Source organism: Ranitomeya imitator, chromosome 1 (assembly GCF_032444005.1).
Source record: "Ranitomeya imitator isolate aRanImi1 chromosome 1, aRanImi1.pri, whole genome shotgun sequence".
In the NCBI taxonomy this organism is placed as follows: Eukaryota; Metazoa; Chordata; class Amphibia; order Anura; family Dendrobatidae; genus Ranitomeya; species Ranitomeya imitator.
Genome location: NC_091282.1, coordinates 1,030,847,420 through 1,030,871,405, shown reverse-complemented (window position 1 = coordinate 1,030,871,405; position 23,986 = coordinate 1,030,847,420). Strand labels below are relative to the sequence as shown.

The 23,986-nt window shown below is 41.9% G+C and overlaps 1 protein-coding gene across 2 annotated transcripts in view; it reads left to right on the top strand.

Moving 5' to 3' along the window:
• Positions 1-23,986, top strand: part of SLC10A7 (solute carrier family 10 member 7) — a 305,476-nt gene that overhangs the window by 64,382 nt on the left and 217,108 nt on the right. For both annotated transcript variants that reach the window (XM_069744033.1, XM_069744034.1), the window contains exon 4: positions 13,794-13,869. In XM_069744033.1, the coding sequence (XP_069600134.1) occupies positions 13,794-13,869 (76 nt within the window). The remainder of the gene's footprint in view (positions 1-13,793; positions 13,870-23,986) is intronic.

Genomic DNA, 23,986 nt, shown 5'->3' with positions numbered 1-23,986 from the left:
CACTTTCAGGGACAATGGACATCGAACATCAGCAGCAGCTCCTCGAATCTAAGAGAATTAAAAGCTGTAGAGGAGGCCCTAAAGGCATCATCTGCACTGATCAAAAATCATCACGTTCGTATTTACTCGGACAATATGACCACAGTAGCCTATCTACGACACCAAGGGGGGACAAAGTATGCCTCTCTCAAAGAAGTGGCTGCAAGAATATTTTTCTGGGCAGAGAAGAACCTTCTATCGGTCACAGCAGTACATCTGAGGGGATTGGACAACACTCAGGCGGATTTCCTCAGCAGGAAAGACGTTCATCCGGGAGAGTGGTCCCTAGACCAAGCAGTGTTTCAGTCCCTAACCAAAAAATAGGGTACTCCAGAGGTGGATTTATTCGCCAACGGGCAAAATGCGAAGGTAGAAACATTTTTCTCCCTTCATCACAAAGACAAGGCACAGGGAATAGATGCCTTTTCACACCAGTGGAAATTCAACCTTGCATATGCCTTTCCTCCCATTCCCATGCTGGCGAAAACTCTGCAAAAGATCAGGACAGACGAAGTGACCACAATCTTGATTGCCCCATTGTGGCCCGGGAGGAGTTGGTACGGCGCCCTATTAGATATGGCCCTAGAAGGTCCCTGCCTTCTACCTCAAAAGACCGATCTCCTACACCAGGGTCCTCTACTACATCCGGATCTAAACAGATTGAACTTGGCGGCATGGCTACTGAAGCCACAATTTTAAAAGCTAAAGGGCTCTCGGATGAAGTAATCCAGACCCTTCAAAAAAGCAGAAAGGCAGTAACCAATGCCATCTACACTAAGGTCTGGAAAAAATTTACGTCCTGGTGCTCCCCAGAAGTTCCAGACCCCTTCAATCCTGATATAGCAAGGATCTTACAATTTTTACAGAAGGGCTTGGATATAGGCATTACCCCTAGCACACTCAAAGTGCAAGTATCGGCCCTTAGTAGCTTTTTTGACTCTAATTTAGCCAATCATCGCTGGATCAAGCAAATTATGACAGCCGCATCCAGGATTCGTCCTACACTCTGTAATAGGGTACCCTCCTGGGACCTCAATACTGTACTTAACGCACTAACCCAGGATCCATTCGAACCCCTGGATGCTATAACCATTAAAAACTTAACTTTGAAAACAGTCTTTCTAGTCGCAATCACTACGGCTAGACGTGTTGGGGAATTACAGGCCCTGTCAATACAGGAACCCTATCTAACGATCACTGCGGATAGCATTGTACTAAAACTAGACCGGTCCTTTTTACCCAAGGTGGTCTCGAATTTCCACAGAGATCAGGACATTCTACTTCCTTCTTTTTGCCCAAACCCCTCCAACCCTAAAGAACAGACCTCCCACACCTTGGATGTTCGCAGGGTGGTCTTATTTTACTTACAACAAACTGAAACCTGGCGAGTTGATCAAAATTTATTCATTCAGTTTTCTGGACGAAACAAGGGAAAGAAGGCGGCAAAAAACACCATCGCAAGCTGGATCAAACAATCTATTTGCTTGGCTTATTCATCGCAGGGACTGGATCCACCTGCCTCTCTGAAAGCACACTCTACCCGAGCAATGGCAACATCGTGGGCAGAGAGGGGGAATGCCTCAGCAGAGCAGATATGCAGAGCCGCCACCTGGTCGTCCATCCATACGTTCACCAGACATTACCGGCTAAATTTCAATAGGGATTTAACGTTTGGCAGACGTGTTCTGCAGGCTGTAGTCCCTCCCTAGAGAAATTAGCTGTTGGTACTACTCCGAAGTGGCTGTCGTGGAAGGTGACTAGAGAAAATAGAATTATTCTTACCGTTAATTCGGTTTCTAGGAACCTTCCACGACAGCACTAATTTCCCTCCCTACCTGATATTCTTATTGGATGATTCCTGCACTTTGGTGGTAACTATACATGCTACTGTGTCCAGGAAAACACTGGCGGTGCAGGAAGGGGAGGGGTATTTAACCTCTTGTGTTCCTGTCCCCTATTAGGGCGGGGAAGACAACCTCCGAAGTGGCTGTCGTGGAAGGTTCCTAGAAACCGAATTAACAGTAAGAATAATTCTATTTTCCACCACCATGCTTTACAGTAGGTATGGTGTTTGATGGATGCAACTCGGTATTCTTTTTCCTCCAAACACGACAAGTTGTGTTTCTACCAAACAGTTCTAGTTTGGTTTCATCAGACCATAGGACATTCTCCCAAAACTCCTCTGGATCATCCAAATGCTCTCTAGCAAACTTCAGATGGGCCTGGACATGTACTGGCTTAAGCAGTGGGACACGTCTGGCACTGCAGGATCTGAGTCCATGGTGGCGTAGTGTGTTACTTATGGTAGGCCTTGTTACATTGGTCCCAGCTCTCTGCAGTTCATTCACTAGGTCCCCCCGCGTGGTTCTGGGATTTTTGCTCACCGTTCTTGTGATCATTCTGACCCCACGGGGTGGGATTTTGCGTGGAGCCCCAGATCGAGGGAGATTATCAGTGGTCTTGTATGTCTTCCATTTTCTAATTATTGCTCCCACTGTTGATTTCTTCACTCCAAGCTGGTTGGCTATTGCAGATTCAGTCTTCCCAGCCTGGTGCAGGGCTACAATTTTGTTTCTGGTGTCCTTTGACAGCTCTTTGGTCTTCACCATAGTGGAGTTTGGAGTCAGACTGTTTGAGGGTGTGCACAGGTGTCTTTTTATACTGATAACAAGTTTAAACAGGTGCCATTACTACAGGTAATGAGTGGAGGAAAGAGGAGACTCTTAAAGAAGATTCAAGCAGGGATTCAAGCTTCAGGAGGCTAATTTGCATATTCCAGGTGCCTTCTGGGAGAAGCGAAGTCTCCCTAAGCTAGAAGATCGTTGGGTACAGCCGGGACCAGCTGCTTCGAAAGCATCACCAAACCAGGGATTCAAGCTTCAGGAGGCTAATTTGCATATTCCAGGTGCCTTCTGGGAGAAGCGAAGTCTCCCTAAGCTAGAAGATCGTTGGGTACAGCCGGGACCAGCTGCTTCGAAAGCATCACCAATTTTTGCCTGTAGGACATTATTGCAAGAGAGCTTGGCTGAGTAGATTACACAAGAAGGAAAACACACAGCAAGTCAGCAGGATCTAGGAGCAACATGGCAGATGTGACAACCTACATGGTGAGCTGCAGCATGTGCTACATGTTCACAGATCGACCAGAAGAAGAATCCAATTTCACCTGTCAGAAGTGTAGACTAGTGGCCCTTTTAGAAGAAAAGGTGCGGGGTCTGGAAGAAAGAATAGCAACTTTGAAACTCATCAAAGAGAATGAAGACTTTCTAGACAGAACAGAAGCATCTCTACTGGTCACAGAAGGTGCAAAAAGTGTCAGAGAACCTCCAAAAGCAGATGAGTGGAAGCATGTGACCAAAAGAAGCAAGAAGACCATGGAGAAATCACCAACCACACAACTGAAGAACCGATATCAAATCTTTGTAGAGGACGAAGATGGCACACCTAAGAATGAAGCAATACCAGCAAGCAAAAAAGAAAAGGGCACACAGCAACAAGTGACAGCAAAAAGTACAGCCAAGAAGCAACGAAGAGTGGTGGTGGTGGGAGACTCACTACTGAGAGGCACAGAAGCAGCCATCTGCAGACCGGACATAACTGCAAGAGAAGTATGCTGCCTTCCAGGTGCGATGATCAAGGATGTGACCGATAGGATACCAAAGCTCTTCAGCTCCAAGGACGTCCACCCATTTCTTCTGATACATGTTGGCACCAATGACACGGCAAGGAAGGACCTACCGACAATCTGCAAGGACTTTGAAGAGTTGGGGAAGAAAGTAAAGGAACTGGATGCACAGGTAGTTTTTTCTTCTATCCTTCCAGTAGATGGGCATGGCACCAGGAGATGGAACAGGATCCTTGATGCAAACAACTGGCTAAGACGATGGTGCAGACAACAAGGATTCGGATTCCTGGACCACGGTGTGAATTACTTGTACGATGGACTCCTCGCCAGAGACGGACTACACCTCAACAAACCTGGGAAACACACATTCGCCAGAAGACTCGCTACACTCATCAGGAGGGCGTTAAACTAGAAGAAGAGGGGACGGGAAGAAAAACATTAGACTCGAACAAAGACGACCCAGGAAAACATACTCAGAAGGGAGGTAAGAACATTTCTAAAACAATCCACAGTGAGGAGATTGGAACAAAACAAAATCCTCTAAACTGCATGCTCGCAAACGCCAGAAGCCTGACAAACAAGATGGAAGAACTAGAAGCAGAAATATCTACAGGTACCTTTGACATAGTGGGAATAACCGAGACATGGTTAGATGAAAGCTATGACTGGGCAGTTAACTTACAGGGTTACAGTCTGTTTAGAAAGGATCGTAAAAATCGGAGAGGAGGAGGGGTTTGTCTCTATGTAAAGTCTTGTCTAAAGTCCACTTTAAGGGAGGATATTAGCGAAGGGAATGAGGATGTCGAGTCCATATGGGTTGAAATTCATGGAGGGAAAAATGGTAACAAAATTCTCATTGGGGTCTGTTACAAACCCCCAAATATAACAGAAACCATGGAAAGTCTACTTCTAAAGCAGATAGATGAAGCTGCAACCCATAATGAGGTCCTGGTTATGGGGGACTTTAACTACCCGGATATTAACTGGGAAACAGAAACCTGTGAAACCCATAAAGGCAACAGGTTTCTGCTAATAACCAAGAAAAATTATCTTTCACAATTGGTGCAGAATCCAACCAGAGGAGCAGCACTTTTAGACCTAATACTATCTAATAGACCTGACAGAATAACAAATCTGCAGGTGGTTGGGCATTTAGGAAATAGCGACCACAATATTGTGCAGTTTCACCTGTCTTTCACTAGGGGGACTTGTCAGGGAGTCACAAAAACATTGAACTTTAGGAAGGCAAAGTTTGAACAGCTTAGAGATGCCCTTAATCTGGTAGACTGGGACAATATCCTCAGAAATGAGAATACAGATAATAAATGGGAAATGTTTAAGAACATCCTAAATAGGCAGTGTAAGCGGTTTATACCTTGTGGGAATAAAAGGACTAGAAATAGGAAAAACCCAATGTGGCTAAACAAAGAAGTAAGGCAGGCAATTAACAGTAAAAAGAAAGCATTTGCACTACTAAAGCAGGATGGCACCACTGAAGCTCTAAAAAACTATAGGGAGAAAAATACTTTATCTAAAAAACTAATTAAAGCTGCCAAAAAGGAAACAGAGAAGCACATTGCTAAGGAGAGTAAAACTAATCCCAAACTGTTCTTCAACTATATCAATAGTAAAAGAATAAAAACTGAAAATGTAGGCCCCTTAAAAAATAGTGAGGAAAGAATGGTTGTAGATGACGAGGAAAAAGCTAACATATTAAACACCTTCTTCTCCACAGTATTCACGGTGGAAAAAGAAATGCTAGGTGAAATCCCAAGAAACAATGAAAACCCTATATTAAGAGTCACCAATCTAACCCAAGAAGAGGTGCGAAACCGGCTAAATAAGATTAAAATAGATAAATCTCCGGGTCCGGATGGCATACACCCACGAGTACTAAGAGAACTAAGTAATGTAATAGATAAACCATTATTTCTTATTTTTAGGGACTCTATAGCGACAGGGTCTGTTCCGCAGGACTGGCGCATAGCAAATGTGGTGCCAATATTCAAAAAGTGCTCTAAAAGTGAACCTGGAAATTATAGGCCAGTAAGTCTAACCTCTATTGTTGGTAAAATATTTGAAGGGTTTCTGAGGGATTTTATTCTGGATTATCTCAATGAGAATAACTGTTTAACTCCATATCAGCATGGGTTTATGAGAAATCGCTCCTGTCAAACCAATCTAATCAGTTTTTATGAAGAGGTAAGCTATAGACTGGACCACGGTGAGTCATTGGACGTGGTATATCTCGATTTTTCCAAAGCGTTTGATACCGTGCCGCACAAGAGGTTGGTACACAAAATGAGAATGCTTGGTCTGGGGGAAAATGTGTGTAAATGGGTTAGTAACTGGCTTAGTGATAGAAAGCAGAGGGTGGTTATAAATGGTATAGTCTCTAACTGGGTCGCTGTGACCAGTGGGGTACCGCAGGGGTCAGTATTGGGACCTGTTCTCTTCAACATATTCATTAATGATCTGGTAGAAGGTTTACACAGTAAAATATCGATATTTGCAGATGATACAAAACTATGTAAAGCAGTTAATACAAGAGAAGATAGTATTCTGCTACAGATGGATCTGGATAAGTTGGAAACTTGGGCTGAAAGGTGGCAGATGAGGTTTAACAATGATAAATGTAAGGTTATACACATGGGAAGAGGGAATCAATATCACCATTACACACTGAACGGGAAACCACTGGGTAAATCTGACAGGGAGAAGGACTTGGGGATCCTAGTTAATGATAAACTTACCTGGAGCAGCCAGTGCCAGGCAGCAGCTGCCAAGGCAAACAGGATCATGGGGTGCATTAAAAGAGGTCTGGATACACATGATGAGAGCATTATACTGCCTCTGTACAAATCCCTAGTTAGACCGCACATGGAGTACTGTGTCCAGTTTTGGGCACCGGTGCTCAGGAAGGATATAATGGAACTAGAGAGAGTACAAAGGAGGGCAACAAAATTAATAAAGGGGATGGGAGAACTACAATACCCAGATAGATTAGCGAAATTAGGATTATTTAGTCTAGAAAAAAGACGACTGAGGGGCGATCTAATAACCATGTATAAGTATATAAGGGGACAATACAAATATCTCGCTGAGGATCTGTTTATACCAAGGAAGGTGACGGGCACAAGGGGGCATTCTTTGCGTCTGGAGGAGAGAAGGTTTTTCCACCAACATAGAAGAGGATTCTTTACTGTTAGGGCAGTGAGAATCTGGAATTGCTTGCCTGAGGAGGTGGTGATGGCGAACTCAGTCGAGGGGTTCAAGAGAGGCCTGGATGTCTTCCTGGAGCAGAACAATATTGTATCATACAATTATTAGGTTCTGTAGAAGGACGTAGATCTGGGGATTTATTATGATGGAATATAGGCTGAACTGGATGGACAAATGTCTTTTTTCGGCCTTACTAACTATGTTACTATGTTACTAAGTTACAGGTCTGTGAGAGCCAGAAATCTTGATTGTTTGTTTCTGACCAAATACTTATTTTCCACCATAATATGCAAATAAAATGATAAAAAAACAGACAATGTGATTTTCTGGATTTTTTTCTCAGTTTGTCTCCCATAGTTGAGGTCTACCTATGATGTAAATTACAGACGCCTCTCATCTTCTTAAGTGGTGGAACTTGCACTATTGCTGACTGACTAAATACTTTTTTGCCCCACTGTGTATATATATATATATATATATATATATATATATATATATATATATATATATATATATATATATATATATATATATATATATATATATATATATAATCTCTTTAAAATCTGAGAGATAAGAATATTGTTGCACAGGGTAGTTGCTATATTAGAGCAGGTGTCCTAGGATAGAGGTACTGTAGCCACTATTTTCTAAAAACGGTTTTCCAGCCTTGTAGATTGTAGAGCTGGCTATTAGTCTCCATAAAGCTTTGACTGTTGCAATAGATTTCCTGACTTGAATTTAATATATTCTCCATAAGTTTGTCTTTCTGCATATCTCTAGTGGTGCTTAGCAATCAAGAGCCACATACATGAAAGTGATATTCCACTGGTAGTCCGCCTTACAGTCACAGAATGAAAATCTAGTATTTCTGCATAATTTTAAGATGGAAAACAAAAGAAGGCAAGTCTGAAAGGTTAAGGCGCACTGCTGAAAAACAAAAATCTGATTTACTCCAAACTGAATCTGCACAAAATCTTTATTGCATCACTTGTGTAATACATCATCAAAATTAAATTTTGGATTCTACATCTACGCCTACCAGCACATGACTGTACAATAGATCATTTTTTAACTCTTTTTGTATTACCAGGGTTTGCAATGCACTGCAGTCTCCCTTAGCACAAATGATTATGAACACTGCTCAATTTCTCCCTAAGGGAGCTATATATTCAATGCTGTTTAGGTAGGAGCGAGAATAGGGATTGTGGTCAGCACAATTAGCAATTACTCTCATACTCAGGGGCTCTTTTGTGTATTGGGTGCAACAAGTATAAGAAATTGATCGTTTATAGCAATTATTTGAAATATCTTATGTTTTTTTTTTTCTATGTAAGAAATCTAGTTACAGGAACGATTTAGGGTAGATTTAGGCCATGTGCAGACGTTCAGGATATTTCTTGTTTTTTTTCGGCGGTTTTCCACTGCTTAAACGCTTACATTAAGCATGCATCATTATTAATGCATTCCGCAATTTTTGTGCACATGCTGCGTTTTTTTCAGCGAAAAAAAAATGCATTGTGGATTAATATGCAGCATGTTCATTAATTTTGCGGATTTTTCGCGGTTTTGCTCTTATATTATTGCACTGGGAAGCTCCGGGAAAAAAAAGTGAAAAATCCACAAAAATAAAAAAACGCACAAAGAACGAGAGAAAAACGTGAGCCGATTTCCTGCGCTGGGAGTCCGGCTTTGCGCATGAAAATTCTGCAGACATTCCTGAACGTGTGAACATAGCCTTACACGGGGCGGTAGTGTTAGGACAGAGGGGAGCACGATTCCCAAACTGCAGTAAAACCGCATGTAATTAATTTTAGTTTTCATGGTGTTGTCATCTAGGTTTTGGCCACAGTTCTGGAAAAGCATTTTCTGTAGACAATAAAGACTGAGTAAAATGACAACAATGCCATATATACTATTCACTGGAAAGAATGACCTTGTCCTTCGGTGTGAAGATGGCAAATGTGCTTTGAATGTGTTATGAAAATCCAATATCTGTCTCTTGTTGTTAGTATAAATAGCACAACTACCCTTGTATCGAACAGTTCTACTTAGCAGCAAAAAAGACACCACTTGTCTGCTTGGAAGTATTAAAAATGGGAGTAATTCGCCCTTTACTAGTACCAGGGAAACATAGCTGTATAATCACTTAGTTAAACTTAGCAAGTATGGCAGTTAGTACAACCCCGGCCATAGGATGTTTAAGATTACATCGGTCAACGCAATTTTTCTGGCAAAAGGTTTTAAAACATATTTTAAGTCAATTTTGGCTGCTGTTTACGAATATGAACTCTGTTTTTGGCTATCACATCAGGATTTCGAGATATTTTCAATTTTTGATGAAAATTACTCCTAATGTTTTATGATTAAAAACACATGATTTTCAATACTACATTGTATATTTTTAATCAAGGAATAACAAAGATTACAAAGTCTATGTACAGCAAATCAAATATACTTACAGAATTAAACTACAACATATAAAAACACATATATATGGCACACAGATGAATGACAAATGGCAGTTATGTGATCTTTCTTTTCTTGGCTGACCTGTGATGTACAGCTTCTGGGTTGTCTCTCATCAAGCTCCAGCAATAGTCAGCCATCATATGTGAGTCCAACCGGCCTTGATACCGTTCTTCCATTGTTTTAATGTCCTGATGAAAACGCTCCCCTTGTTCCTCGCTCACATCCCCAAGGTTCTCTGGAAAAAAGTCCAAATGGCTGTGTAAATAGTGAATCTTGATACTCATTCTACATCCAAGATTTCGCACACTCATTAGTAGCTCTTCCACAATCTCTTCATGGTTGTCTGCTTTCTTATTCCCTAGAAAATTCTGCACCACATTACAAAATGCATTCCAAGCTCTTTCTTCTGTCTCATTCATTGATGTGATAACATTTGGGTCTCTCATAAGTGTTCTTATTTGAGGTCCATCAAATATTCCAGCCTTTTTCTTCTCTTCACGAAGACCAGGAAAAGTTGAACACATATAGTTAAAGCATTCTCCACTGTGATTGAGAGCTTTGACGAACTGCTTCATCAATCCAAGTTGTGTGTAAGGGAGGAAAGACAATGTTCTTCCTATCCACTAGACTCTAGTGACTAGAGGATCATGGATGACATCCTTATCGCCAGATGCCAAACTGTCGCTGAGGCCATTCAGTTTTTACCCAATGCTCTGCTTTAGCTCTACTGTCCCAGTAGCACAGAAAACAAGGGTGTTATCATAACAAATGGGAATTATGCATGTTCAAAGAGAACAAAGATATTCTCACATTTATTGGGAGTCTAAATGAAAACTAAATTTACCTTAGTGAACCGTATAAACCGGCACTTTTCATACACTACTTATATTTATCATAGAAATATGCATAAAAATCGTCCAACATCAGAAGAGAATCTTCATTCATAAAGTGTTGTAGAGGTGTATCTCGGTGTATCCGGAACAATGGCCATTGTACGTGCTGTAAAAAGTGTTCCCTGGCCGGTGACGCACACTGTGCAAGTCCTCCCGGGAACAGCGACTGATAAAGACTTCAGAGCGGAAAAGGAGCGTTCGAGACATCGCTGTCAGAGCAAGTACGAATCACTTAGTGGACCAAACTTCATCCATGTGTGTTTCTGTTGCCGATAGCGTATTTAATGAAGATGCAAGTGGCTAAGTGCTGTGCTTTAGGATACGTAATGGTGTATATAATCTTATACATCCTATTTCAGGGGTTATACTAACTGCCATACTTGCTAAGTTTAACTAAGTGATTCTACAGCCCTCTGTTTTCTAGGTTCTAATAAAGCGCAAATTACTCCCATTTTTTCATCTTTCTTCTTTGTGATTTTTCAAGGGAGTGTTCACATCCTTAGGGTGACCAAACAGTATAGTGAGCCTTCCCATCTTCTTGTTTTACCTATATCTGCACTGTCTGTTCTTTTGATTGACAGCTGTGGCTATGTAGCGACAGAGAGGGGCGGAGATAGAGGGAAAACAAGTATGTGGGAAGGTGCACTTAAATGTTTGGCCATGCCAAGGGTGCGCTTTAGATAATTGCTTTATTTTATTCACAACTCAAACGTATTTTATAGAGTAATTTTTATTTAATAAATCAATAGTACACATAAAAACAAGCAACTTTGTATTATGTTTTATCCGAGTAATTTGCTTCTTTCTCTGCCAGAACTGATCAATCATTTTCAGAATTCTCAATTCACAGGTAAAATCTGTGTTCGGTTGGTGAAGACAGCTTGTTTCATTACTTAGATGACAGGTGCATCTAATGAAATTCTATGGAAACCAGAGCGAAGGAGGATCTCCACCTCTAGCTCCTCCCCACCTCACATCTCCATAGAATCTCATCAGCACCAACTGTCCGCTCCCAGTAATGCCATAGAATCTCATCAGCACCAACTATCAGCACCCGGTAATGCCTTAGAATCTCATCAGCACCAACAGTCAGCTCTCGGTAATGCCATAGAATCTCATCAGCACCAACTGTCAGCTCCTGGTAATGCCATAGTATCTCATCAGCACCAACTGTCCGCTCCCGGTAATGCCATAGAATCTCATCAGCACCAACTATCAGCACCCGGTAATGCCATAGAATCTCATCAGCACCAACTATCAGCACCCGGTAATGCCATAGAATCTCATCAGCACCAACTATCAGCACCCGGTAATGCCATAGAATCTCATCAGCACCAACTGTCCGCTCCCGGTAATGCCATAGAATCTCATCAGCACCAACTATCAGCACCCGGTAATGCCATAGAATCTCATCAGCACCAACTATCAGCACCCGGTAATGCCATAGAATCTCATCAGCACCAACTGTCCGCTCCCGGTAATGCCATAGTATCTCATCAGCACCAACTGTCCGCTCCCGGTAATGCCATAGTATCTCATCAGCACCAACTGTCCGCTCCCGGTAATGCCATAGTATCTCATCAGCACCAACTGTCCGCTCCCGGTAATGCCATAGAATCTCATCAGCACCAACTGTCCGCTCCCGGTAATGCCATAGTATCTCATCAGCACCAACTGTCCGCTCCCGGTAATGCCATAGAATCTCATCAGCACCAACTGTCCGCTCCCGGTAATGCCATAGTATCTCATCAGCACCAACTGTCCGCTCCCGGTAATGCCATAGTATCTCATCAGCACCAACTGTCCGCTCCCGGTAATGCCATAGAATCTCATCAGCACCAACTGTCCGCTCCCGGTAATGGAACAACCTGTCTTCGCTGTATACTGATTTTACCTGTGAATTGAGAATGATCAGGTTTGGCTGAGACAGAAGCAGATTTCTCTCATAAGATACATTGTGGATTTACTCTTTTTCATGTGTGTTGATTTTTTAAATAAAAATTAAAACAACTGTTACTCTTTAATGTTGATCTAGAATTTATAATAGATCCCAAAATGTTTTATGCAAATTATTATTTTTTTACCCCAATACCAAACACTTGTGTGCATTGACTAAAAAACATAAATTAGGGCTGCACAATAATTTCTTTAAAAATGGCACGCAGAGTAAGAAAAGACTACATAGGCCGGGTACAATTTTACTATCCCTCAGCTGTGTGACGTATTAGACTTGTACAAGTTTTAGGCTGCGTTCTCGCACATTTTTTTTCTGCTACTTTTTTTCTTTTGTACAGAAAATCTGCAACGTTTAACTGTCCAAGAAAAGTGTGTGTGTGATTTTCATGAAAAATCACCCCAGTTGTGTCTAAAAAAATGCTGTTGAACTGTGTAGTTTCAGGTGTGGATTTTTTCAATATAGCTGGAAAAAATGCATACAAAAACACAGTTGCATTTTTAACCCATTATCTACCAATGTCCTTTTTTTGGGACGCCTAATCTTTAGCTTCTAGCAACTAAGGTTTTATAATTTTTATAATTGGGTCCAATTTTTTGTGTTTTGTAAAATGAATGTTTTCAAAATAGGAAATCATGTCGTCATTTTTAATTGAATTTTGGGACTCCCTTTTCTGAAAAATCCATACTTGTAAAAATTTTAATTTGGCAAGTAATGGGTTAAGTGAGGTCTAAGAAAATATGGACAGCACTCAGACCTATGGTATCTAGTTGGGTTGTTCAGAGCATTTTTTTTTTTCTTCCAACCGAATCTGCTTGAGAAAAAAATAGTAGCATGCACTAGTTTCCAAATATTAGGTAAGAAAAAAAAGGATCTCATACAGAGCCACAGTATAGCATCCGTGTATTTAGAAAAGGAAGCTGCAAATGGTCTTGTAAATAGTTAATAAGAGAGAAAACATTTCTTACAGATGACAAGAGAGAAAAAAAAATCATCCCAAGTTTTTTTTTTTTTTTAATGGCTATTTTTAATACTCTCGTGTGAACCTGGCCAGATAAAGAGATGAATGCAGCAAAAACATTAATAAAAAAGATTGGTATTGCATGTTATACTGCAGATAAAAATCAGCATTAATAACCCAGCATGTATGTTGTGTGTGAATGTGGCTTTTAGCTCCCAGATACAAGTCTGAATGTGTGCGATCACTGAGGGCAAACAGAAGTGATATTTCCAATGACCAGTATGCTCATACCTGCTCTCCTCTGTTGGAAGCTTGGATTCATGTGTATGAGATGATGGGCTTTATATTTTTGGGTATGTGTGCACTTTGTAACTAGGTCTTGATCTGTTGGAACACAGTGACCTGTATTGTTCCCACTACTTTGCTAAGTCCTAGTTATTCTTCCACGGTCTGTAATGTGAACGTCTGGAATAAGTCTCATTCTGTCCAATACTTCCTGGCACCCATGTTGTTTTCATGTGTATTCTGCCTTCTTTATGTGCAGAAATGTGTACGTTTCTCAGTTGCTTAGAAGCCGTTTAGAAGTTACTTGCTTTCTTTTCCCTAACTGGCGTCCTGTTGTTGCAGTCTCCAGACAGTGAGCTGTATGCCCCCTCCGGTCTCCTCAGCAGTCATTTTGACCAAAGCTGTTGGCGGTAATGAGGTGAGTGCTTCCTATATGTATGTGTTTCTCCAGCTTCTCTTACAACATCCCATGAGACCATGATGCATACATGTTTCTGATCATCATACATGGATTATAATGACAGTTGAAATATTTTACAGGACACCATCTCCAATAATGCCGGTGATTAGTGCATACAAATGTCTGCAATCCAGTTACTTTGTCTGAATATACAGTATTTTGTCTTGTTCTTATAGAGGACCTGTCAAAAATTGCTGCTGCTCTCCTGAGTGCTCCAATTTTAGATATGGGCCTTTAGTGCTAATTTCTGTGGCTGCTCTGCATAATCGGCCTAAGAGAAACTCCCCCAAACACCATAAAAAGGCACTAAAAAAGTTACATATCTCAATTATAGAACCGTATAGCGGATATTAAAAGTAACCAAAAATGTCACACTTGGGGAAGCAGCAGGAATAAAATAAGAGCAGAAACTGGTGACTTTTGACCCGTTGACCTTCAGGTTCTCTCTAGGCCATTCTCATTGGAATAGCAGGACAGGGATGCTCCAGGTCAGGCGGTAAGTGTACAGTTCTATTGGAGCTATTAATATGGAGTTCACTAGCAGTGAATAAACCTTCTACTCATTTTTAACATTTAGCTGAAACCATAAAGCTCAGCATCTTCTCAGTTAATCTGGAGACCTGAAGCTCATCAATGTGCTAAGAGAAGCAGAAACCCATGTCCATGAGTGACAATATGGACACACTGCGACTGCAATCAGTGATTATAAGCCAGTGATATGCAATAGGGAAAAGTAGAGAAACAATTGGTTGTGCCAAAATAAACATTGTATAAAAACTGTTTTTATGGAAAGCCGTCCTGACAAATGCTGCACAATTTGAGCGTGAAGTCTTCCATCAGCAGTGTGATTATTTACCAAGGAAGAGCATCTCATCCATATAAGAACAGTATGTCTAACACCAAGTCGTGGTGTGGACCAGCCACAGGAAAGCACTAGTGATGAGCGAGCGTGCTCGAATAACGCCTTACCAGAGCATGCTCGGGTGCTATCAGAGTATCTCTGGCGTATATTATTTCGAGTCCCTGCGGCTGCATGATGTGCCACTGTTGGGCTATGTGCACACGATGCGGATTTTGCTGCGGATCCGTAGTGTTTCCGCATTTACGGATCCGCAGCAGTTTCCCATGAGTTTACAGTACAATGTAAACCTATGGGAAATGAAATCCGCAGTGCGCATGCTGCGGAAAAACCGTGTGGAAACGCAGCAGATTATTTTCCGCAGCATGTCAATTCTTTGTGCGGAATCCGCACCGTTTTTACACCTGCTCCAATAGAAAACTGCAGATGTAAAACCGCAGCGGAATCTGCAATAAATCAGCAGTAAAAACCGCAGAGGTTTTCCAATGCGGATTTATCAAATCCGCTGCGGAAAAATCTGCAGAGGATCTTTCTACGTGTGCACATAGCCTTAGACAGCCTCAACACATGTGGGGATTCCTTAACAAACAAGCAAGCCCCACATGTGTTGAGGCTGTCTACCAGCCGCAGGGACTCGAACATAATATACAAGCACGCCCAGATACTTGCATAACACCCAAGCATGCTTGGGTAGAACGTTGTCTGAGCACGTTCACTCAACAATAGAGAACAAGGAAAACACAACAACTACCAGGAATCCTAATGGCTGAAACGTGATGGGTTTCCGTTGGCTAAGTGTGTAGCAGTACTGTGTGTATCCAGGTCACAGGACCCAGTGGTTGCTCTTGAACTTGTTACCAGCAATAACGGTATAAATAGCATCCAATTATATATTCCTGGTGGTAAAACTACTGATTATTCTTAGGGTATGTGCAAACAATGTCTTTTTCAGGTGGTCAAATATGCCAAGTTTTGCAGGAGGCAGACTCTTCAGGAAATGCCATCATTTTCTTTTCCTGAGTCACTTTTTTTAAGCATTTTGTTTTCTTTTTTTCATTCATTAGCACTTTTTGAGCGTTTCTGCTCACCAGCATTGTTTTTTTTTAATTTTTTTTTATAGCAATATTAATGGCATTTTCCAGGCTTATTTTTTTTTTATTTCATTGAACAATGAAGAAACAAAGGTGCTCAGAGAGACATCCAGGTATTTTTCTGAGCCTTCCCATTGACTTCTATTATAAAGTATGTAGTGTCTTCAGAGCATGAGAGAACGGACAGCTTACTACTTTTACCCATGTGGCATCTTTGGAAACATGAAGTTGTTAAAAGATGCTCAAAAGCTTGAACATATGAACGAGTTGTTTTTACATGGAAATACAGATATTTTCTAAGCGAAATGTGCCTGAAAAAGATGTCCACATACCCGTAGTTGGTGTGATTAACATCAGGGCAATGATAATTACATTGATTTCCTCCAATCAGATTCAATAATGTGAACATTAAAATGAAAACATTTTTTTCCTTTATATGAAATCTGTATGTAATAAGGCTGAATATTTACGACACATAGTCCAGAAAATAGTTATGTAAGATGACAAGGAGCCTTGTAATGCACAGCAGTCTCCTGCCTTCTAGGTATGTCTCCCTCGCATACAACAACTAATTGCTCTTCTCAATGATTCTGTGACAATTAATACTTTAGGGCAAGAACTAATAGTAACCAGCAAGAAATGTTCCACAGACTTGTCCAGATTCTGTTTGATGGGAATTATTTATATTTTTCTCTAAGCTAATGGAATAATGAAGTACTGCTGCTGATCCGCTCTGCTGTGCAGTCCGAAAGGCACGGCCGGCAAGGATCGCATACATGTTTGAGCTGCGAGATGTGGTTCAGGTCACTTCTCTCCTACACTGAGTGGGTTAATAGTTCTTCTAGTGAGCACTGCTTACATAAATTCCTTTTGTTAGGACCCTCTTGTCTCTATGTCATTTTTTTCCCCATCTATAATCCTTTGGGGCCAGATTAGTCTAAAACAGCAAAGTAGCCAGATGTCTGATTCTGAGAGCGTCCCAGAGGCCGGCTACGGAAGGCAACTGAATTCGTTCAGGATAGCAGATCAAAGGTACCTGAGAATTACTTATGGGCACGTAATTTGTGTCACATCTATTATTATCACACAGACCAGAATCCATGACACTCATTATTGGTACGAGTGTGATAATCGGGAGTTCCTTTGAATATTTCAAAGTAAATTTTAACAATATGTAATCCATTTGATGACTGCATTGATAGTATTGAGTGTTATCTCTAGGTTTCTGGCCTGTCCCATATTGTCTAGTACATTGCTGCTCTGTCTGCTCAAATATAATTATCGATGGTTTCTAGTAATTGGCTCCCAAACTGACTGTCAATTAGACAGAGTGCTGATATTCCTAATGTGACTAGATAGCCACTCCAGGGACATGCCCTATAACATCCAAGATCTCCTCCTTGTTTTAATTTTGTTATATTCTAGGTAAGGATGGTGAATCTCCATTGTCTCATTATATGCCTGCCATCATTCCTCTTGGCTTCCTAAAGATGATTTCACATTGCGTTCAGGCACCCATCCAGTGCCCCCCCCAAATGGGATTCGGACATATGCATCGACTTGACCATAGACTAGAATCATGCTTTAACATTGGGTTTCGGCACCCGTTCAGTGGCTCATGTCGGGGCAAACATCCGCTCCCCTCCTCCAAAAACAGAATGCAGATATATGTGCCGACGAGGTCGTAGACTATAATGGTGCTGACAGAGCGAGCGTACTCTCTGCCATGCATCGTTTTCGGGAGCGAGTGTCCACCTCCAGTAGGCATGTACAGTGGCATATAAAAGTTTGGGCACCTCTGGTCAAAATTACTGTTATTGTGAACAGTTAAGCAAGTTGAAGATATAATGAGCTCTAAAAGGCCTGAAGTCAAAGGCACCTTTCCTTTCAATTTTAGGCAAATAAAATAAAAAACTTTGACCAAGGTTTCGGACCTTAATTAGCCTGGTAGGCTAATGGTTTGTTCACTATCATCGTTCGGAAAGGCCAGGTGATACAAATTTCCAAGCATTATAAAAACTCCGCCTCCACTATCCTTGTGCCAAAAAAGAGCAGCCATGGGTTCATCTAACCAGCTGCCTAGCACTCTGAAAATGAAATTGATGTAGGCCCTCAAAGCTGAAGAATGCAATAAGAAGATAGCAAAGCGTTTTCAAGTTGCCATTTCCTCAGTTAGAAATGCAATTAAGAAATAGCAGTTAACAGGAACAGTGGAGGTCAGGATAAGGTCTGTAAAGGTGGTTTCACACTTGCGTTTTTGTCTGCAGCGTTTTTTGCAAAAAAAAAAGCATGCGTTTTTTTCCCTATATTTAACATTGAAAACGCATGCGTTTTTTGGTGTACGCGCTTGCATGCGTTTTTGAACGCATGCGTTTTTTTACTGCATGCGTTCATTTTCAGAAATGCAACTTGTAGTATTTTTGAGAGGCGTTTTTTGGACCAAAAAAAAACGCATGCGTTTTCATGCGTTTTTTTGGGATAAAAAAATACATTGGAGTCAATGGGGACGCATGCATTTTTTTGTGCATGCGTTTTTTTGCGTTAAACGCATGCGTTTTTCTATTAAACCAGAAAACACACTGATATGCCACCCCCCAACATAAAGGTGATACAGGGATCCTAACCCTAACCCTACCCCTAACCCTAACCTTACCCCTAACCCTAAACCCTAAGGGATCCTAACCCTACCCCTAACCCTAAGGGATCCTAACCCTACCCCTAACCCTAAGGGATCCTAACCCTACCCCTAACCCTACCCCTAACCCTAACCCTAAGGGATCCTAACCATAACCCTACCTCTAACCCTAAGGGATTACCCTTTAGGGGTAGGGTTAGGGTTAGGATCCCTTAGGGTTAGGATCCCTTAGGGTTAGGGGTAGGGTTAGGGGTAGGGTTAGGGTTAGGATCCCTTAGGATAAGAGGTAGGGGTAGGGTTAGGGTTAGGATCCCTTAGGGTTAGGGGTAGGGTTACGGTTAGGATCCCTTAGGGTTAGAGGTAGGGTTAGGGTTAGGATCCCTTAGGGTTAGGGTTAGCGGTAGGGTTAGGGTTAGGATCCCTTTAGGGTTAGGGTTATGATCCCTACCCCTAACCCTACCCCTAACCCTAACCCTAACTATTTCTGTTTATAGTGGGTTTTTTACTTTATTTTGATGATTGGCAGCTGTCACACATTTCTCAGCATGCGTTTAAAAAACGCAAATGCATGAAAAAACGCATGTAAACGCGTCAAAACGCCGCGTTTTTTTCACCACATGCAAAAACGCATGCGTCAAAAAAACGCAGCGTTTGCACGCGTTTACATGCGTTTTTTCACCATGCGTTTTTTTGCGTTTTTTACCCCAAAAACGCACCCAAAAAAAGGCAAATGTGAAACCAGCCTAAGATCAAGCAGAATTTTTGTGATAGCTGCTCGTAGGATTGCTAGAGAAGCAAATCAGAACCACCACTTGACTGCAAAAGACCTTCAGAAAGATTTAGCAGACTGAAGTTGTGGTACATTGTTCTACTGTTCAACGACACCTGCACAAATATGGCCTTTATGGAAGAGTCATCAGAAGAAAACCTCACCATAAAATTCAGCGTCACAAATATGCAAAAGAACATCTAAACAAGCCTGATACGTTTTGTAAAGACGAACTGTGGTTCAAAGAGGTTAACCCCTTAGTGACAGAGCCAATTTGGTACTTAATGACCAGGCCAATTTTTGCAATTCTGACCACTGTCACTTTATGAGGTTATAACTCTGGAACGCTTCAACGGATCCCGCTGATTCTGAGATTGTTTTTTCGTGACATATTGTACTTCATGTTAGTGGTAACATTTCTTCGATATTACTTGCGATTATTTATGAAAAAAACGGAAATATGGCGAAAATTTTTAAAATTTTGCAATTTTCAAACTTTGTATTTTTATGCCCTTAAATCAGAGAGATATGTCACAAAAAATAGTTAATAAATAACATTGCCCACATGTCTACTTTACATCAGCACAATTTTGGAAACAAATTTTTTTTTTTGTTAGGGAGTTATAAGGGTTAAAAGTTGACCAGCAATTTCTCATTTTTACAACACCATTTTATTTTAGGGACCACATCACATTTGAAGTCATTTTGAGGGGTCTATATGATAGAAAATAAGTGTGACACCATTCTAAAAACTGAACCCCTCAAGGTTCTCAAAACCACATTCAAGAAGTTTATTAACCCTTTACGTGCTTCACAGGAACTGAAACAATGTGGAAGGAAAAAATGAACATTTAACTTTTTTTTGCAAACATCTTAATTCAGAACCATTTTTTTTTTTATTTTCACATGTGTAAAAACAGAAATATAACCATAAATTTTGTTATGCAATTTCTCCTGAATACGCCAATACCCCATATGTGGGGGTAAACCACTTTTTGGGCGCACGGAAGAACTTAGAAGTGAAGGAGCGCCGTTTGACTTTTTCAATGCAGAATTGGCTGGAATTGAGATCGTATGCCATGTCACGTTTAGAGAGCCCCTGATGTGCCTAAACAGTGGAAACGCCCCACAAGTGACACCATTTTGGAAACTAGACCCCTTAAGGAACTTATCTAGATGTGTGGTTAGCACTTTGAACCCCCAAGTGCTTCACAGAAGTTTATAACGTAGAGCCGTGAAAATAAAAAATCGCTTTTGTTTACACAAAAATGATCTTTTCGCCCACAAATTCTTATTTTCACAAGGGTAACAGGAGAAATTAGACCACAAAAGTTGTTGTGCAATTTCTCCTGAGTACGCTGATACCCAATATGTGGGGGTAAACCACTGTTAGGGCACACCGCAGAGCTTGGAAGAGAAGGAGTGCCGTTTTACTTTTTCAATGTAGAATTGGCTGGAATTGAGATCGGACGCCATGTCGCGTTTGGAGAGCCCCTGATGTGCCTAAACAGTGGAAACCCCCCACAAGTGACACCATTTTGGAAACTAGACCCCTTAAGGAACTTATCTAGATGTGTGGCGAGCACTTTGAACCCCCATGTGCTTCACAGAAGTTTATAACGTAGAGCCGTGAAAATAAAAAATATTTTTTTTTCCACAAAAAAGATATTGTAGCCCCCAAGTTTTTATTTTCACAAGGGTAACAGGAGAAATTGGACTGCAATAGTTGTTGTCCAATTTATCCCGAGTACGCTGATGCGCCATATGTGGGGGTAAACCACTGTTTGGGCGCACGGCAGAGCTCGGAAGGGAAGGAGCGCTTTTTTGGAATGCAGACTTTGATAGAATGGTCTGTGGGCATTATGTTGCGATTGCAGAGCCCCTGATGTACCTAAACTGTAGTAACCCCCCACAAGTGACCCCATTTTGGAAACTAGACCCCCCAAGGAACTTATCTAGGTGTGTGGTGAGAACTTTGAATGCCCAAGTGCTTCACAGAAGTTTAGAATGCAGAGTCGTGAAAATAAAAAATATTTTTTTTTTCACAAAAAAGATATTGTAGCCCCCAAGTTTTTATTTTCACAAGGGTAACAAGAGAAATTGGACCCCAGAAGTTGTTGTCCAATTTATCCTGAGTACGCTGATGCCCCATATGTGGGGGTAACCCACTGTTTGGGCGCACGGCAGAGCTCAGAAGGGAGGGAGCACCATTTGACTTTTTGAGCGCAAAATTGGCTGTCGTGTTTGGAGACCCCCTGATGTACCTAAACAGTGGAAACCCCCCAATTCTAGCCCCAACCCTAACCCCAACACACCCCTAACCCTAATCCCAACCTGATCCATAATCCTAATCACTAACCCTAACCATAATCACAACCCTTACCCCAAAACAACCCTAATGTCAACCCTAACCATAACCCTAATCAAAACCCTAAATCCAACACACCCCTAATCCTAATCTCAACCCTAACCTCAAACCTAACCCTAATCCCAATACACCCCTAATCAGAACCCTAACCTTAACCCTAATCCCAAACCTAACCCTAATCCCAAGCGTAACCCTAATGCCAACCCTAACCCTAATACCAACCCTAATCCAAACCCTAACCTTAATCTCAGCTCTAACCCTAACTTTAGCCCCAACCCTAGCCCTAACTTTAGCCCCAACCCTAACCCTAGCCCTAAGGCTACTTTCACACTTGCGTCGTTTGGCATTCCGTCGCAATCCGTCGTTTTGGACAAGAAACGGATCCTGCAAATGTGCCCGCAGGATGCGTTTTTTGCCCATAGACTTGTATTGCCGACGGATCGTGACGGATGGCCACACGTTGCGTCCGTCGTGCACTGGATCAGTTGTGTTTTGGCGGACCGTCGGCACAAAAAAACGTTCAATGAAACGTTTTTTTGTACGTCGCATCCGCCATTTCTGACTGTGCATGCGTGGCCGTAACTCCGCCCCCTCCCCCCCAGGACATAGATTGGGCAGCGGATGCGTTGAAAAACTACAGCTGCTGCCCACGTTGTGCACAATTTTCACAACGTGCGTAGGTATGTCGGGCCGACGCATTGCGACGGCCCCGTACCGACGTAAGTGTGAAAGAAGCCTAACCCTAAATTTAGCCCCAACCCTAACCCTAAATTTAGCCCCAACCCTAACCCTAAATTTAGCCCCAACCCTAACCCTAACCCTACCCCTAACCTAACTCTAACCCTAACCCTACCCCTAACCTAACCCTACCCCTACCCCTTACCCTACCCCTTACCCTACCCCTAACCCTACCCCTAACCCTACCCCTACCCCTAACCCTAATTTTAGCCCCAACTGCTGTTCTCCTGCCGGCTGGCAGATGGAGACAGATAGCGGGCGCACTGCGCATGCGTCCGCCATGTTCTTCTGCCGGCGGCCAGGAGGAGCAGCAAGAGGATCCAGGGACACAGGTGAGTATTGTAGGGTCCCCGAATCCCCCTATTTCTCTGTCCTCTGATGTGTGATCACATCAGAGGACAGAGAATTACACTTTACTTTTTTTTTTTTTTCATTTTGCTGTCGCCGGTAAACAGTTAATTACCGGCGATCGCAAAACAGGGGTCGGTAAAACCGACCCCGATCATGCTCTTTGGGGTCTCGGCTACCCCCGGCAGCCGAGACCCCAAAGATTGTCCCGGTGCCGGCCGGCGGGCGCACTGCGCATGCGCCCGCCATTTTGAAGATGGCGGCGCCCACCGGGAGACACGAGGAGCATCGGGGGAGCTAGGTGAGTATTGGGGGGCCACCTGGGACTCCTTTTCTCTGTCCTCCGATGTGCGATCACATTGGAGGACAGAGAAATTAAAAAGATATCGCGGTTTTTTTTTTTGCGATCGCCGGTAAACAGTTAATTACCGGCGATCGCAAATGCGGGGTGGGTTAAAAACCCCCGAATCATGTTCTCTGGGGTCTCAGCTACCCCCGGCAGCCGAGACCCCGGAGAAAATCGGCCTCTGAGGGGCGCTATTGACTTTTTCCACAGCGCCGTTAATTAACGGCGCTGTGGTTTAAGTACCCTTAGCGGCCGCCGTTAAAAGGCGTATCGGCGGTCGCTAAGGGGTTAAAATAGAACTCTTTAGCCAAAATGATCAAAGGTATGTGTGGCGAAGAAAGAATTTCAGGAAAAGAACATATCACCAACCATCAAACATGAGGGCGGATCAATCATGTTTTGGGGTTGTTTTGCAGCCAATGGCATGGGGGAACATTGGACAGGTAGACGGTAGAATGGATTCAATTAAACTTCAACAAATTCTGGATGGGTCATTCCATGTCAAGTGAACCAATGATTTTTACCTATATTTTTAATTCTTTTGAGATTCTGTTATTTGGTAATAAGTGTCAGAGAATGCAAAATGTGAAGAATAAAAAATTCTAGATATTTTTTTTTTTAAATTGATTTTCAAAGTTTGGAAAAAGTGCGAATTTCGGTGTTGCCTGCCTTTTACATTTCTCCTCATAACTTAGGCTAGAAAAAAGATGGAGAAACAAAATAAACACCATTGTACTCAGATCTGTACAGGCTTTCACCAGATATGTCACAAGAGTATTTTTGATAATATTTTACCCATGCAAACGCAAAACCGCATTTCCGAAAAAAACGTTTAATTTCAAAATTTCAAAAACTGCACATGTGCCTGCTATGCTCCTAGCCACAAAAAAAATAAAACTATTAGTGTCAATTCGAAAATCT